Here is a 17422-nt window from a genome sequence, read left to right as displayed (position 1 = left end):
CAACATTCCAGGCAATGTTACCTTTTATTCATTGCAAAACAGTTAATCCTCATGCTAACCTTAGAAATCTGGAGAGATACGCAAAAGCCCCCGGAGACAGGCCGAGGTGGCAGCTGCCAGGACCTGTGCTCTTTTTGTCCCCCTACCCTCCTGTTGCAATGTGCAGCAAAGAACAACACAGGCCCGGCCGGAGACACGGTGCACGGCAGAGAGTCATTCCCACTGCACCGAGGCCTGCCCACAATCATGTTGCTACTGCCATGGTTGTGGGGGCCAAAACTACCTTAAGTAACTGACTCAAATACAAACCTCTGCAATTTGTTGCCTGAAAACTTTGGAGACATTTTCGATCTCTGAATTTGCGAGAGGAAATGTTCTGTTATCCTGCACTTTCCACTCACCCGTAGGTGCAGTTTGGATGGCACAGGTGGCACACGTGGCCGGCGTCTGCGTACTTCCAGACCAGGGTGTTGTTTTCTCCCATGACTCCTGCTGGGCAGGTCTTGACGCAGTGGGGGCCGTCAATGTAGTGGGCACACTGGATACAGTTGTCTGGTCCCTGCACCGAGGTGGAGAAAAATGTTCATGCATGTCTCTTTCTTTTCTCTTTCAAAATGGAAGTAACTTTTTACTTAAAATATTTAGTGTGTGTGAGTGTGGAAAGCCAAATGATAGAAAAATTCTTAAAGAAGAAAACCAGTTCTTCTGTGGTTGCACTTGCTTGATAAGGTCACTGTCAGTTGCTTAGCAGAAATTCTCCCTGTTTTTGAATGCATATAATATATACCAGCATGAACGAAATGATATTCTCTACATTATTGCATTCTGCTTAACACATTGTGGGCATCTTCCCTTGGTAAAACCATTTTCATTGGCCCATATGTGTATTTATGGTCAGACAGTCTTTCTTGCATATTATATTTGAAGCTAAAGGGAAGCTCAGAGGGAGGCAAATTTAAGAAAACCCACATGGGTGTTTCTCCAGTGACAGGAAGGTGGCAAGTCTCTGTGCAGTGGTTGGCGTATCCAGGACTGAGTCATATGCTACGTTTGATTCTGTTTGCAAAACTTGGAATAACCTTGCAAAACTCAAATAAAAGCATTGGGACTCAAACAAAAGCATTGCTCAGGTTGTGTGCCCCACACTTCAGAAGTAGCAGAAATAAAACCAGCAGGGAAAGGCTTTCCCCTTGGCTAAGTTCTCTAATGTCGGTTTTGTCCACTCAAAGGCTGCATGTGCCCAGAGCCAGCACAACTAGATGACTACGTCAATATCGCCAATTATTTTAATGACGGAAATTTAACCCACACCATGTAAACCTATAAACCAAGGCTTTACTTTGTAACCAGTCATGCTGGCAGCCTATCCCTCAAAACACGGTCCTGTCATCTACTGCCCAATTTAGAGAATGTCTAAAAAATGTTTTCAGTTAGTAGATTTACAGCTGGCTGTTTAAGCTCACATACAAACAGAGCTCCCTATATAATAACATTGAGAATTAACAACATCAGGACATTTTGTGTGAGAGGGGCATGGATTCTCACTCATATTCTTTACAAGATTATTGTAAAGAATATTGTATCTATATGTTGTTGAACATATAGATACAAAACTGTGCAGCTTAAAAAGTTTTGCTAGGAATTTCTTTAAAACTTCTTCAATTAATTATAAAGTAATGTTAAAAATTTGAGGACATTTGATGAAAGTGATAAAGCAATGCTGACTAGGTTAGGGATGGGGGAAACCAGGTGAAAACAGCCGCTGTTAAATGTGAGGATGTGATAAGCTTAGATAAGGTTGGGGTGTCAGCAGAAAGAGTGAATGTTCATCGCAGGCGGGTGTGTGCTAATGTCACAGACACTCTGCCTGGACAGCACTGTCAGAGCCTGCAGTCTCCTCTGGGAAGTGGCTCTGATGGCTGTCCTGCCCACATTGGATGCCCTGGGCCATCGTCACGGTTTTGGCTTCTGTGAAGGCCCTTCCCATGAAGTGGATTTGGATAGCAGCAAGGGGCTCTTACCCGTCCCGTGCAGGTGATGTTCATGACCTGGGGCAGGCATTCTGAGTGGCACTGTATGCACTCAGAGTTCTCCACAAACTCCCTTGGCTCGCTGAGAGGAGGAAGAGGAAACCTGTCAGCCCTCCCCTGATACATTGTTGCAGGAACACAAATCACCTCTCTAAAATTCCAAATAACTTCAGGTAATGGTCAAGGAGTTGGGACTCCAGGACTATACAGTAATATAATCAGCTGATTTTGTTAACTGAATCCTGGGTCATCTTCTCTCTGAGTAAACACAGGAGCTTCATTCATAATCAAGATATCTTTTCTGCATTTTCTACAGCATAATTTTTGCACATTGGGTAAGCAAGTCAAATGATAAAAGAAAAGACAATCCTGAAGAGGTGTTCCCTGCCTCTAATACCAGATTCATGGTTATTGAAATTAAGCTGGAAAAATGATAATCTTAGGTTAAGTGACAGAAAAAGGAAGGAGGGAGAATGAACTTGCTCAACGGTTATTACTAAAAATGGTGAGTGTGAAACACAGGTGTGCAAAACTTAGCTTGTAATATTTTGACATCCCTCAAGATGTACAGATCAATGTTAAGCAAGAAGCTGATGTTTGATTGAAAAGACAGAGTAGACGTGTGGCTGTTTGTCAGGAAGACTGGACTCTGCCTGGTTGTCAAGCATAGTTCTATCCTCCAGCAGTGAACAAGGAGTGTTTATTCTCAAAAGCATGTGCCTTGGCCAGGCGCAGTGGCTTATGCCTATAATCCCAACACTTTGGGAGGCCGAGGCAGGCAGATCACTTGAAGTCAGGAGTTCGAGACCAGCCTGGCCAACGTGGTGAAACCCTGTCTCTATTAAAGTTATGGAAAATGAGCTGGGCGTGGTGGCGCACATCTCTAATTCCAGCTACTTGGGAGGCTGAGGCAGGAGAATCACCTGAACCAAGGGGCAGAGGTTGCAGTGAGTTGAGATCACATCATTACACTCTAGCCTGGGTGATGGAGTGAGACTGTCTCAAAATACAGCAACAAAAATGTGTGTACCTTTCGTCTTCCCCTTTGGTCAGTGGCACCAATTAAACAAAATATGATACAGGGTTGGGGCTTCTGTGCTTCTTCTCCGGGTCACTGCCCTTGCTGAAGGGGGCTAGGCTTGCAGAGGGAGCAGGTGCTGCTGGACACCAGGCTTTTCTACACGAATGGAAGGACATAGGGCTCCCCACATGGGTATTTTCATCATCTTGCCTCTTAAGAAACACTTGAAAACTGAAAACATGAGACCACTGTCCATTTGTAGCTGTAAGGATTGCATTAATATTCCTTACTTGAAGTTGAAGCAGCACTACTGATTATGTGATTTGTTCTGAGCCTATCAGCTAAAGAATTCCTATAGAATTGAACTTGGTCCTCTTATCCTGTCCTAAATATTTCTGGATCCAAGCTGTGGTCCATGCCCAGAGAGTAAAACAGGAAGATTTCCTACAGCCTTCTGTAATTCCTATGGTGCTCACCAAATTTCCCTTTTTCTTTAAATCTTCTAAAACATGGCCTTGGCCTCTATCCTTCAGTTTTACTTTCCTATTTATTTTTTGTCCTCATTTGTCGTTCAAAGCCTTATATCAATATCAAGATCCTCAGAGTATCCACGAACTGCACCTTTTATTGATTGCAACTAAATTCAACAAGCATCACTATGAATTATTTCTTTGTCCGTGGGTATATTTAAAGCTCCTGGTACTGTTTGATGTTCAACACATGCTGGGGGCACATAAAACAGATATTAACTTGGCAATATAATTTGTGTTAATTTATTTTCACACACTAGGAATCGGGCACTGCAAAGAAAAGCCCAAATGGCCATGGTGTTGGCCAGATGAACCATTGATGACTGTCTCATTTGTCTTAGGAAATTTTTGTAGCTTAGACAAATTTAAGATACTTCCAGGAAAAGAGATTCTATAAATTATTGGATTAAATTAGGTACTAATACTTGCTTATTTCCTATTGTGATTAACTTTGCCAAAAAATAAAGCAATCAAACAAATTCCCATCTCCCCACAGAAAACCCCCAAACCTCCAAAAGCCAAGGGCAAAGAATAAAAGGAAAAAAATCAAACAGAATGCCTGTAAAGCTATAACAACAACCTGGAGCCTTATTTTTGATCAAAGCCAGAGGATTAAAGAAATAACCTCCTACCCCTCCAGGATGTTGCACTTGTCCACGCATTCTCTGCCTCGGCTGACATTCTGGCAGGAGACGCAGTCCCTGGGCTCCGGGCCCCAGCAGCCCTCGGGGGAGCACAAGGCATGGCAGACCTGGCCTGTGGCCTCTGTGGAGACAGAGTGGGTCACAGCAGTCAGTGACGGAGCAGGGACCCGAGGGGCCAGAGGAGATGGCACCTTCCCGGGAGGGGTCCTGTGCTCCGTGACTTTGGGTGGCACAGACATGCTGGGCATCCCTGAAGGAGGAGGACACAGACTGGGTTTCCCAGAGGCCGACAGTGACTGGAAGGACAAAACAGTTGTGCTGGCTGCTGGGAAGACTGAAATGTGCCTGACAGTGGAGGACAGGTCTTCCTCCTGGTGGGAGCCAGGTGCTCTGGCACCCGAGAGGGGGTGCCATGAGTCCTCCCCTTTGGCAATGGCATCAATTAAACCAGATGGGACTCCTTGTTTTCTGTGCTCCCACAGCCACCACCCCTGCTGAAGGGGCCAGGCGTGCAGAGGGGCAGGTGCTGCTGGGCACAGGGTGTGTTTTGATGGTGCCCAGGGCAGCCTGGAGCAGAGCTGGTGATGTTCTGATGACAAATCCCACAGCCGATAGGGGCCATTGGGCCATTGGCTGTGTGCTATGTGCTAGGCACCATGGAAGGGTTTTACACACAGAATTTCACTGAATTCTCTCAAAGCACTATGGCGTGGGAATCATTCATATCTCCATTTTATGGATGAGGAAGCCAAAACCTAAAGAGATGAAGGAAATTGACAGGGCCCTCGAAGCTAGGGAGGGCAGACCAGCACCTGACTCAAAGCTGACGCTGCCCATGGCCAAAGCCCAGCACAGGCCAGGCTCTTGCCAGCTTCAAAAGCTCTAGAGTAAGAACAGGAAGTGTTGATGTAAAGTGTTCATTCCATTCCTGTGTGTGTGTGTGTGTGTGTGTGTGTGTGTGTAGCTGCAATCTTTACAGGCTGAAATGAGCAGAGAGTGACCTACAGCTAAAAGGTAATATAACTAATACTAAATTTAGTTACTTAAATTACAAATAATTGGTAGCCTAAACCTCAGGGTAAATTCATCCTATTGAATAATAATGATCTGGAAAAAGTTTTAATGGAATTCACATGGTAATTTCACAATTAGGAATCTTAAGATTTTAATTTGCTTCTTAAGGAACTGAAAAAAGGATTTTAAATGGGAATAGCCCTTCAATATTCTAAATAAAAATAAAAGACCCATTAGAACCAATTCCATAAACAAAAGAGAAAGCAGTGACTTACTGCAGCTGTTTTCACCTCTGTTGCTTATAATTTTGGTTTTCTGACTGGAGGTCCCAAACAGTTTTTTCCAGTTTATTGTATTTGCATAGCACAAATTTTTGTTTCCCGAAATTATCACATCTCCATCGCTTATCTCCTTGAGGGAGCGTAATCCCAAGGATGTTATGTTCAGGCTGACGACCGCAAGAGAAAACTGACCACTACATTGGAAAGAAGAAAAATCATGTGGTGAAAATTATAAAAACAATGTATCCCTGAAAACTTTGTTTTTCCAGACCACCTTTGATTGGCTACAAACTGCTTTCCAATGACGGTAAGTCATGCTGTGGAAGGCACACACTGCAACTTTTGAAAACTGCAGGTGTTTTTTAAGTTCCTGCAGGCAAAAGCTAGTTCCTTGTTTATTTAGTATCTTTAACCCCAGTGGCAGATGGGGAGGATGAATAAAATGCTTTAATGTCATTATATTTTCTCCATTTTCATTTTGCCTGGAAATTGAGAACATATTCTAAAAAAGCCTCTCAAACAGCCAAACACACTTCAAAAGTGTGGGTTTGTCCTTCTGTCCACCACCCAACCTGTCCCTCTATCCATTCATATATTTATTGAACAAACACTTGATGTTCTGTGTCCTAAATTCTGTGCAGGTTAAATATGTTTCCTCCTCTCAAGGACCCTTGATCTGGTGGTGACACAACCCTGTAAGCAGATAATTTTGAGTTGGTGTGAAGAGCACAGTGAGTGTGGGCAACATGGAAGCAAGGAGCAGGGGCCTCTGAACAGGTCTGGGAGGGATGCCTGGGAAGCCGGGCCTTCCTCCAAAAAGCTATGCCCAAGGTTGTGAGGTCCTGAGAGCAGGAACTGTGGCATTTTCTTCACCATCCAACATGATGCTAGGACGCTATTGGGTGGTCCAATGTGTATATCAGATGACTGGATGGAAGTCATTCAGACTGAAGAGGGGATGTCTTCAGTCACCTGAAGGAGCAGGAAGGCACACGTTGGACATGAGAACCACTAGCCCCTGAAGGACCATGATGGGTGTGAGAACCACTAGCCCCTCCTGGACCACGATGGGTGTGAGAACCACTAGCCCCTGAAGGACCACGATGGGTGTGAGAACCACTAGCCCCTCCTGGACCACGATGGGTGTGAGAACCACTAGCCCCTGAAGGACCACGATGGGTGTGAGAACCACTAGCCCCTCCTGGACCACGATGTGTGTGAGAACCACTAGCCCCTCCTGGACCACGATGGGTGTGAGAACCACTAGCCCCTCCTGGACCATGATGGGTATGAGAACCACTAGCCCCAGCCAGACCATGATGGGTGTGAGAATCATTAGCCCCTGCTGGATCACAATGGGTTTAAGAACCACTAAGCCCCTGCCGGACCACGATGGGTATGAGAACCACCAGCCCCACCGGACCACGATGGGTGTGAGAACCACTAGCTCCTCCTGGACCACGATGGGTATAAGAACCACTAAGCCCCTGCTGGACCACGATGGGTATGAGAACCACTAGCCCTTCCTGGACTACGATGGGTGTGAGAACCACTAGCCCCTCCTGGACCACGATGGGTGTGAGAACCACTAAGCCCCTGCCGGGCCATGATGGGTGTGAGAACCACTAGCCCCACTGGACCGCGATGGGTATGAGAACCACTAGCCCCTCCTGGACCACGATGGGTGTGAGAACCACTAGCCTCTCCTGGACCATGATGCGTGTGAGAACCACTAGCCCCTCCTGGACCATGATAGGTGTGAGAACCTCTAGCCCCTACAGGACCACGATGATGCAGGCTGGGAGGGCTGGGCTGGTTTGGGGAGGGAGTAAAAGGCCAGAGTGCACCTTGTGGAGGAGCTGTCTGTAATTGAGAAGGAACCACAGGAAAGAGATCTGCATTTGCAGGAAGCTCTCATCTGACCCCAGGCTGGGGACTGGGCCAGCTGAGAGCACTGGATGAAAAGACTGATGTTCAGATGTTGGATGGCAGGGGGTTAGAGTATCATCCAGAGACTTCTCCTCTCCCTGCTGCTCTTCTTTCCCCCATCTTTTTCCTTTCTCCTACACTGATGAGTGGTCTTGCACAGGAGCCTGTAATCAATACCATTAGGAATTCTCCCTCACATATGCCCAGGGAGGCCAGACACCAGGGAAGAGCCAGATGTTCCTTGCAGGGCAGGCCTGGAGCTTCAGTGAGTCATGACCTGGAACCTGTGGCCACCCTGCCTCAGTAGGAGCTGGAATCACCAGACTTCTCATTAAATGTGAGAAGTAAGTAACCCTTATCTTGTTTAAATCCCTACAGCTAAGCCAACTGGCTCACACCAGCCATTCAAGAAAATTGCTCTAAATCTCTTGTTTTTATAAGAATCTCAGGCAAAGAAGGTATTCCAGAGAATTCAGAGCAAAAAGGCTTTTCTGGGAAGCAACGGTAGCCACATATTTAGTATCAGAGATTCAGAGCCAAGGGAGTTTATGGGAGGCAATGCATATTTCATGCACTCTTTTTTTTTTTTGAGACGGAGTCTCGCAGTCGCCCAGGCTGGAGTGCAGTGGCCGGATCTCAGCTCACTGCAAGCTCTGCCTCCCGGGTTTACGCCATTCTCCTGCCTCAGCCTCCCGAGTAGCTGGGACTACAGGCGCCCGCCACCTCGCCCGGCTAGTTTTTTCTATTTTTTAGTAGAGACGGGGTTTCGCCGTGTTAGCCAGGATGGTCTCGATCTCCTGACCTCGCGATCCACCCGTCTCGGCCTCCCAAAGTGCTGGGATTACAGGCATTTCATGCACTCTTATTCTCTTTAATGTTGCACAGTATTATCTAGTGCTTTAGGAGTCAAGTAGGGGCAGCAGTTCTCATAAGGAGGCTGCTTCCAAGGCGGGTTTCACTAAGAGATTCCCATCTCCTCCTCCACACCACTAAACTGATGATTACCATTACCATATTGAAGATGCTTATGTGTGAGCACCTGCAGGTCTATTCCGTTGTCAAAGCTGAAAATGTGGAAATTCTTAAAGAGTGGTGCTAAAAAGTCTATCTGGTCCCTGTGATAAGATGTGCATAACCTCAACTGCGTCCTGAGAAAACACCAGCCGAACTGAAATGGTTAGACAGTCTGCAAAGTACCTGAACAACACGTTTTATAAGAGTCCAGGCCATGAAAGACAAGGAAAGACACAGGTTAGAATGGACTGAAAAGATCTGACAACTAAGTGCAATGTGGGATCTGGAGTGGACACAGAAGCAGAAGCACTGGCGAATGCTGAGAAGTCTGTGGTTCAGCGGACAGCCTGTGCCAGTGGTCGTTCAGTCTTGATCCTTGTGCCTGCTCATGTGAGATAGCATTCGGGAATGCCGGAGAGAGATACAGGAGCTCTGTGCCCTAGCTTAGCAACTCTCCTGTTAAGCCTAATTTCCAACTAAAAAGGCAAAATATAATCTACCAGGCTTTGGCTGTGGTCAACTTACTGTTGCTTGGTCCTGCCGCGTATGATTTCTAGGTTCTCAAAAGCATGAAGGTCCGTCCTGTTTTCAGGCCAAGCCTGAATCAGCAAAAACCCTGTAAGGCAGAAGAGACTCAGACACACACCACACAGGAGTTTCTTTTTCGTATGAGACATTACTCTAGACTCTCAGGGACTTTGTATTATAGGAACAGTGAGTGGGAAAATTGGATTTGCTTTCTTTTTCGTTATCATCTTCTCTGAATGTACATGCGAATGGGCGGATGCAGGCCAGCCAGAGTTCACAGCTGCCTCTCGCCTCCCCCAGCGATTCTGCATGTCTCCCGCCGCCCCTCTGGCTGTGGCTCTGGGACCCCTGCTGCGCGGCGTATCTGATTACCCCGAAGAGGCTCCTGCTGCGATTATCTGCCAATTATGGATCTGGTAACACATACAAGGAGCTTTACAGATTTTCCTTATTTGATTCCAACCCTAAAACAGTCGTGTTATATAGGTCTAATTTTCCCATTTTAGAGAGGAAGGAAGCGGAGCTCAGGCGGCAGTCATGGACCCGAGGCTTGCCCGTGGCCCCACAGGACTCTGGCATCCAGTTTCAAAAGCCTGAGGCCTAGGCTGCCCCTCACCTACCCCTGTCCTCTCCCTCTATGTGCAGGGGTTATGGGTCACCAAGGCAGCTGGCTGGGGCCGGGTAGGAGGGAGAAAGCGTGTTCACATGGGCAGTGAATGACCCAGGCCTGGGCTTAACGTGTCCCCTTTTGCCTGCAGGGGAAACTGCACTTTTGAAAAGTATCAAAACATTAGCCATTAATTGTAAAATTTCGGAAGAAATGTTTTTATTCCAAGGGAGAAGGAAATATGTCGAAAAGTTCTCGCTCTAAAACACTGATTTCCCATTTATATTCATGTAATAATTCAGCTCAAACCTGTGATTTCCTTTACGGTTTTCAGAATATCCAGTTCCTGTGGATCCAGAGGCGGAGTGTGTGTGAAGGAGTCACTGAAACAAACAACAGGTGATTATTGATCACCAGTCTCTACCAGTTAAAAAGGCAGACTTTGTTTTTCTCTATACAAGTAACTGAACCTGTGACTCACCCCCTAAATGCCACCGGCAGGATGTGGAGATCGCCACTGATGGAGGTACAGTTTTTGAAGTGTTTAATATTTGTAGCATTTATGGAGAGTGTGTCTTTAAATTCACCAATACCTATTCCGTTACACACTGCAGAGATAAGAGAGACATGTATTCCGTTCACATTTGGTGGATTAAGAATAGCTAGGGATCCACAGGCAGAGGGAAGCAGGAAGGAGTTCCAGTTGCGGGAACTGCCACTGCCACATCATCCTTCATTCACTCAACAAACACTGACGGGGCTGGGGAGGGTGTGGGGGGCAGGGGGACACGAGGACCTATAGCACACTTTGGGGCTACAGCGGTGTAGGAGATGCCATCACTGTCACCCCACACCGACCTTGCATTCTCCTCATTATTTCCCATGGGCCGCGTGGAGCTGGACTGCTTCCAGCTCTGTCTTCCCTGGATTCTCCCCGGGGCTGGGCATCTGGCAGCTGCTGAGGGGCTGGCTCTGTGCACTGTTCTCATCAGAGCCCCCCACCCTATCACAACCTTCAGTGCCTTCCCATTGCCTAACCTAGCTTTGCAGCTCTTTATCTTCTGTTTTAAAGAAATGATATTTATAGTTGTTTTTTAATGAGAAGAAGATGTGTTCATTTGGAGGTGGCATGAAAGCCCAGCCTCAGCAGCTGAGAACAAGCCTCATCCGCACACCAGCGGGCTTCCTACCTTTGCGGCAAGGCCCTTCGCACTTCTTACACTTGCGGACGCCGTCTTCCTCCATCTCATAGCTGTCGGCCCCGCAGGCTCGGACGCACGAGCCGTGATCTGTCACCACATAATTACCTGGGGAAGAGAGCATGAAAGGAAGGTGATGACGGTGGCGCCAGGTGCTCGGGCCTCACACAGACAGTCCAGGTCCTCCTCTCGAGGACTGATGGAAAGGCTCCATCCTCCTTTGGCTTTATTTACTTTAAGGACAAAGAATGAAAGGTTGCAAATAGAAAAGGAATTCCGTTCAATAGTTTAATAAATTCTAGGCCACAACGTGGATAATACAGGTGTTTCATCAGGGCAGGAAACAGGTGCCAGGGAAAAAGCATGGCGTTGCTCACTAGGTTAAAGCAACTCTGTGAGCTCATGTTCTTCCTTGTAGGATCTGTCCTCAGGGCTTATGGTTAAAGCTGGAATGCTCATTAAAAATGCGTAAACCTAAAAAGAGCACTCTTCCACCGAAGCAGCTATAGGTGAGGCTGCATTTTATTCTTGCGGCTGATGCCAGCTTTGCTCTCCATGGGCCTTCCTGACGTGGCCCTGGGTCCCTTGAGGGGCCAGCTGTGCTGTGTCCCAGCAGGCACCTCAGCCCTCTCCTCCACCTGCTCCCACCTTTAAAGTAATTCATTTGTGTTGATAGCTGACTTCTGTGTTATTTTTAGGAGCTCTGTGTGTTCCTTTTTTTGTTTGTTTGAGATGGAGTCTTGCTCTGTCACTCAGGCTGGAGTGCAGTGGTGTGATCTCAGCTCACTGCAACATCTGCCTCCTGGGTTCAAGTGATTCTCCTGCCTCAGCCTCCTGAGCAGCTGTGATTACAGGTGTGCACCACCACGCTCAGCTAATTTTTGTATTTTTAGTAGAGACGAGGTTTCACCCTGTTGGCCAGGCTGGTCCTAAACTCCTGACCTCAGGCAATCCAGCCCCCTTGGTCTCTCAAAGTGCTGGGATTACAGGCATGAGCCAATGCGCTACTGTGCCCGGCCTCTTCCTGTTTTAAGTTCCCCAAGAAGATCCTCAAAAATATTTATAGGATCTTAGTGATTCTTCTCTGAACCGTCTGCTCTCGGTATCTCAGGCTCGAAGTATTTTCCTATGGATTTTAAAGCTCTATTAAATCCTATCTCAAAGACTATATCTGTGTCATCACTGTGGCACATTTTTCTTTAGCTTCGTTTGTCATTTACCTTATAATGGCTTATTATTTTGTATTTTTTTCCCCATACAGGGTGTAATATTTTTCATGTACACAAATCTGGCAGAGTAAAATCTACCCCTCATAATTTTTCTTTCAATTTTTTTTCTCAGTTAATCTCCCCTTCTAGAGATCAAGACTGGCTTCTAAAACTCTTTCATTAGACAAAGTTTTGCTTTCTCTATCAGGAAGTATTTTATGTCACAATTTCCCTAAACTCTGGAGTCACCAGTACAAATGTAAGTACAAACAAGCAAAACTCAAACCCAGACCATTAAAACAAAACAAAATAAAAACAAAGAGAAAACCTCTGCAATACTAACAGGCATAACTTTCACTAGAATTTTAACCACTCAAGAAGGCAGGTCTTCTGATAGACTCTCTGATTTCGGTCTATTAAATACCTGCTTGGCACAAGCACTAAATAGTGACATGCCCACGGCTTTGTGCCCAGCAGACAACTGAATACCCTCGGCTGTGGATGCTGGATGAATGGTGAGGGCTGAGCAGCAGGTGTTTCTCCTGTGAAGTGGCCTGGTCCCAAGTTCTACCCTGTGCACTGAGCAGCCCCCGTGGGTGGAGATGGCCACCACCTGCCTGCTCCTCGGGAGCAAGGCAGCCCCTCGCCTCTGTGCCTGGACGGGCACAGGGTTGCCTCCCCCTAGCGAGGCAAACACATCCACCCAAAGACTCTCCAAGACGGGATACTCCAGGGCTCAGCAGGAGACAGAGCGGGATAAAGATGCCTGATCAGTCAGAGGGCCCACAGAGGAGGACTCACGGGGACACTTCTTCACGCAGGTGGCACCAAAACTGTATTTGCCCTCAGGGTTCACATCCATCTGGTACGTGGTGGGGTTGTAGAGCATGAGTGGGGGGCAGGTGTCCTTGCACGTGGCTTCGTCTCGGAATTTGCGGCAGACCTGTGGAGGAGAAAGGACACGCTGGGCAAGTGACGTAAGGACACTCAGCGCCACACACGGAGGAAGCGCAGCACTGTGTTGACTCCTATCAGAAAGCCCAAGTTACCATCTTCACAGCTCAGTGTTCAACTAGTGGGGAAAACCGAGCTGGTGCCCTCTGCAGAGTCAGAAAGACCCTTCTCTAAAAAGTCCATTTTTTCTTAGGTGCACTGTCCCACCTATCATAATTTATGGATTATTATAAAAATACGTCTCTTTACTAACATACAGATGATGGAGTTCACATATTATAGCGGTGACTATGAAGTGAAACTATGTTTAAACTCAGATTACACTGGGCTTCCTTTATAAAGTACAGTTGAGGGTACATTTTATAATGTATTGCTGAATGGCAGAAAGCCTTGCTAGAACGATGCCCTGTAAAGGGGCCAGACCCAATGCAGCGGGGGCTCTCCCTAGGATCAACCCTACGTCTTCACAGTCTTCTCCCTGGGGCTCACATTAGAAACAGCCCAGGCCAACCAAGTCACAATTCCTGGGTCTGGGTCCAGCCTCTGGAATTTAGGAATCTTCCCTGAAACCACAGAGAGATCTGGATTTAGTCTTAGGGAGGGCTTCGTCACACCAGCTCCCACTCCAGCAGTCACATCCACCAGCCTTGGCGTCTCCAGGACTTCCAAGACACTTCTGACCTGCACCCTCCAGTGCTGCCCAGAGCCCACTGGGGCAGCAAGGCTTCTGCTGGCACTTTCTGCAGTAATGGGGCGAGAGTGAGTACTTCAGGACCCCTTGAGGGCAGGGTGCAGCTCAGGAGGTGCCTGAGCAGTGGTGGAGGAGCCGAGGGATCCGTGTCAGGAGGCCCTAATGCAGCCCCAGTCAGCAAGACCTGTGCGGTTCTCCATAGGTATCTTAGGGACCTCACAGTGTCAAGTCTCTAGAGGTATAGCTGATGTCAAACAATAAAGAGAGTGTGCTGCTGGCAACAAGGCACATTCATGTAAATACTTGCATGTAGTATTTAGTGCTTGTTCTGTGCCCAGGCCCTAATGCTGGACATCACAGGCATCGCATCATTTAAGCATTCAACTGGGGGGGACTTTGTTATGCATCATTGTTAGGTGGGGAAATGGAGGTATGGAGGTCCTATCATTTTCCCAAGGTCTCAGTGAGTGGTGGAGGCAGGATACTAAAGATACTTTGTCACCAGGCAGAGGGCAATATCCTGTCTGTTACTACAAATGCTAATTGACAGCTCCCCCACAGGAGGTCCTCTGTGGTGGTGTGGGTGGAGAGAGTGCAGCCATAGCCTGCTCCAGGGAGGCTGCCGGAGGGGCATCTTACCAGGCAGTCGCTCTCCCGGGGGCCCGTGCAGCCCGCGGCACACTGGTTGTGGCAGCAATCACTGGGGGACTTGCCGCGGCAGCGCCCGGAGCACTGCTGGGCACAGATGATTTTGGTCACTGAAAAAGAGCAAAGGTCCCCTGTGAGCTGAAGAGTGAGGGTAGGATCATTTCCCAGGGACGTCGCAGAGTGCTTGCAGACTTTTTCACGGAAAAGTGAAGACACATTTGCTTCCAGTGAAATCACACTCAAGCTAAGTCAAACCGTGCCCTTTTCTGATTGACTCTTTTTTCTCCTGATTTATTTTTAATCACTTAAGAGAACTGATCAGATCAAGTCTAGACTTTGAGACCTGCTAAATAATTAGATACATCTTGGGCAATGCAGGAAGCACATACAAAGAACAAAAATACCTGCTGGGAAGTAGTGTTTAGAAGGGTCTAACAGCCATCCCACAATTTAGCTTAAGGATATGGGGTCCGTTTTTGAGCTCATGTCCACAGGTTCCTTGGCCACTGAGAGGCTGAGCCAGACAGCCATACCCGGGAGAATGGCCCTCTCCATCATAAAGCACGGTCCACATGGAAAAGTCCCCAGAGAAACCGTGCTCAGGCTTCTGTGTAGGTGGATACCAAAGAAAGCCAGGGAGGGAGAGGAAACAAGAAACCTGGTGACTGCTGTCAACAGGGACAAGTCTTCCATTCCCAGGAAAGTGTGCTGTGTTCAGAGGACAGGGCTGGGGTACCTGCTGATGTTCACTTATTGTTGTTGTTGTTGTTGTTTTGAGATGGAGTCTCGCTCTGTTGCCCAGGCTGGACTGCAGTGGTGTGATTTCGGCTCACTGCAAGCTCCGCCTCCCAGGTTCACGCCATTCTCCTGCCTCAGCCTCCCAAGTAGCTGGGACTACAGGCGCCCGCCACCACGCCCGGCTAATTTTTTGTATTTTTAGTAGAGATGGGGTTTCACCGTGTTAACCAGGATGATCTCAATCTCCTGACCTCGTGATCTGCCCACCTTGGCCTCCCAAAGTGCTGGGATTATAGGCGAGAACCATCGTGCCCGGCACCTGCTGGTGTTCACTTATTTGTGACAGGCTGAAGCACCCAAAATAGCCCACCCTGGATTAACCACATGCGGTGAGATTTGCAAGACTGTCCTTCACCTACCAGTTCACATCTGGCCCTGTAATAAAATAACTCTCTGGAGTCTTCAAAGGGAAAACAAATCCAATCACCTAAGTAAGTGAAGGAAGAGAGGGGCGGTCACATGTGGGTCTGAGGCTGTTCACTGACTTACGTTTCTGGCAGTTCTCCTCTCCTGCACCCCAGCAGCTCCCATTGGGACAGCTTGGATCACACTTTTGGCCTGAAATGTAAAAGTAATAGATGCATATCTCAGTGAAAGGGAAGGAATGATGAGAAACTGATGACACCCTTTCCCAGGCCTGAGTTAAACACGTTCAATAAATGAAGACAATCTTTTCAACTTATTCTCTGATTGTTTGGCTGACTGGTTTGTAGAATCACTTAAGAGACTCCGATAAGAAAAGAAGATGAACCATGAACTGCTTTTATTTACATGTCAGCTGTGGAAACTGAGGCAGAGAGTAATTACTGATACAGGCCACATAAGAGAGAATTTTTCATGAATTTGAGGTTCCTTGCTTACAATCTGCTTGGGCATGGAGCATTCCCTGGCATCTCCCGCCACAGCTAGAGTGTCTCGTCTGGCTGAGCCTTTGGCATGGACCCACTGCTTCCTTGCTGTGTCCAGTCTTGAGTGACTGCATGTGTCAGCCGTTCTGGGATTTTTAAGTCATGGCCTGTAAATAAAACCTTCTAGACTCCAAACCAGAGAGAAGCATAGAATGGTACACAGAGGGTGAAATGTTAACAGTGCAGATCACTTTAATGACTGTGTAAAATCTTAGCTATCTGGTCAATTTTTGCAGTTTTTATAATTAGTTGATTACAAATTACAGCTGCAAAGGTTTTTCTCTCATCTGTCGTGTTTTCTTTTTATCAGTATTGAGAAGTCTGAAGGTCGAAGTGCTATATCTATATAGAAAGAGCAGGTTAACCACCAAATTTGTTAGAGAGTCCCGTCATGCAGATATCTTTTACTATGAAGACATAGTAAACTAGAGGAGTTCATGGGTCCCGAGGTCCCCTGCAGTCAGGAAGAATTTAGATTTCAAACAGAAAAGCTGACGATCAATCTCCCATGTGACTGTGAAGCCAGGATACCACCAGGGCGAAGGGCGCTAATGCCGCACTGGTGCTCCTTAGAGTCATGAAGGCTGGGGAGGCTGGCATCACGACAGTGACAGCGGGGGATGGACGTTGTGAGGAGGGAGGCAGAGAGACTGCGACAGAGGTCTAGAGAAAGCAAGGTCATACAGAGGCATGCTAAAAGCAGCTAGGTCTGCAGCGTGCAATCCCATTCTTTCTACTTTTTACCCTGTACTCACATATAATTTTCAAATTTCTATTATAAGCACGTAATCGTTGTGTAAGAGAGAAATGTTTAAAAGAAAAATGCATCTTTTCCTAACAGGGGAAATGTTTGCCAACAAACAAACTTAAGATCTGTTTATGATTCTAGTATTGACCATCTGTTACAAAAAAGAAATGCAGGCACATCGTATAAAATATGGATAATAGAAGAAAGCAAAAAGAAGACATGAGACTCATCCAGAGTTAATCAATATAGACATATAAGTCTATGTATATACAGGAATTGGAATCCCACTATACATTGTGTTATAACCTTAAAAACCCAGATGAAACATGACAATTTTTCCATGCCTTTAAATATGCTTCTATCTAACATGATTATCAATAGCATTGCTACAGCATAATTTATTCAACCAATCTGTTATTTTTAGATATATAATTTGTTCAGAAAATTTATTATAAGTAAGGCTGCAAGGATTCTTGTATAAGAATATGTTTGTACATCTCTTATGATTTTCACTTTCATTATTATTTCTTTTTCTCTTATTCCTAAGTGTGATATTCATTGGTCAAAGCTATACATACTTTGAAGCTTTAGATACATATTGCAGGCATATTGCCAAGCTTGGTTTTATTAACATACATGCCCACAAGCAGAACATGAGAATTTCTGTTTC

The 17422-nt window shown here is 46.6% G+C and overlaps 1 protein-coding gene across 2 annotated transcripts in view; it reads right to left on the bottom strand.

Annotated features, from left to right (window-relative positions):
* Nucleotides 1-17422, bottom strand: part of EGFR (epidermal growth factor receptor) — a 193752-nt gene that overhangs the window by 44155 nt on the left and 132175 nt on the right. Inside the window, exons 5-15 of one of the 2 annotated variants that reach the window (XM_033194501.1) lie at nucleotides 15586-15654; nucleotides 14290-14408; nucleotides 12807-12948; nucleotides 10789-10905; nucleotides 10080-10206; nucleotides 9908-9981; nucleotides 8989-9079; nucleotides 5515-5714; nucleotides 4214-4346; nucleotides 2022-2112; nucleotides 402-559 (exon numbers count right to left, since the gene is read on the bottom strand). In XM_033194501.1, coding sequence (XP_033050392.1) covers nucleotides 402-559; nucleotides 2022-2112; nucleotides 4214-4346; nucleotides 5515-5714; nucleotides 8989-9079; nucleotides 9908-9981; nucleotides 10080-10206; nucleotides 10789-10905; nucleotides 12807-12948; nucleotides 14290-14408; nucleotides 15586-15654 — 1321 coding nt within the window. The other variant, XM_033194502.1, reaches the window with a different exon arrangement.

Source organism: Trachypithecus francoisi, unplaced genomic scaffold (assembly GCF_009764315.1).
Source record: "Trachypithecus francoisi isolate TF-2019V2 unplaced genomic scaffold, Tfra_2.0 Lachesis_group4, whole genome shotgun sequence".
NCBI lineage: Eukaryota > Metazoa > Chordata > Mammalia > Primates > Cercopithecidae > Trachypithecus > Trachypithecus francoisi.
This window is presented reverse-complemented; position numbering and strand designations above follow the sequence as displayed.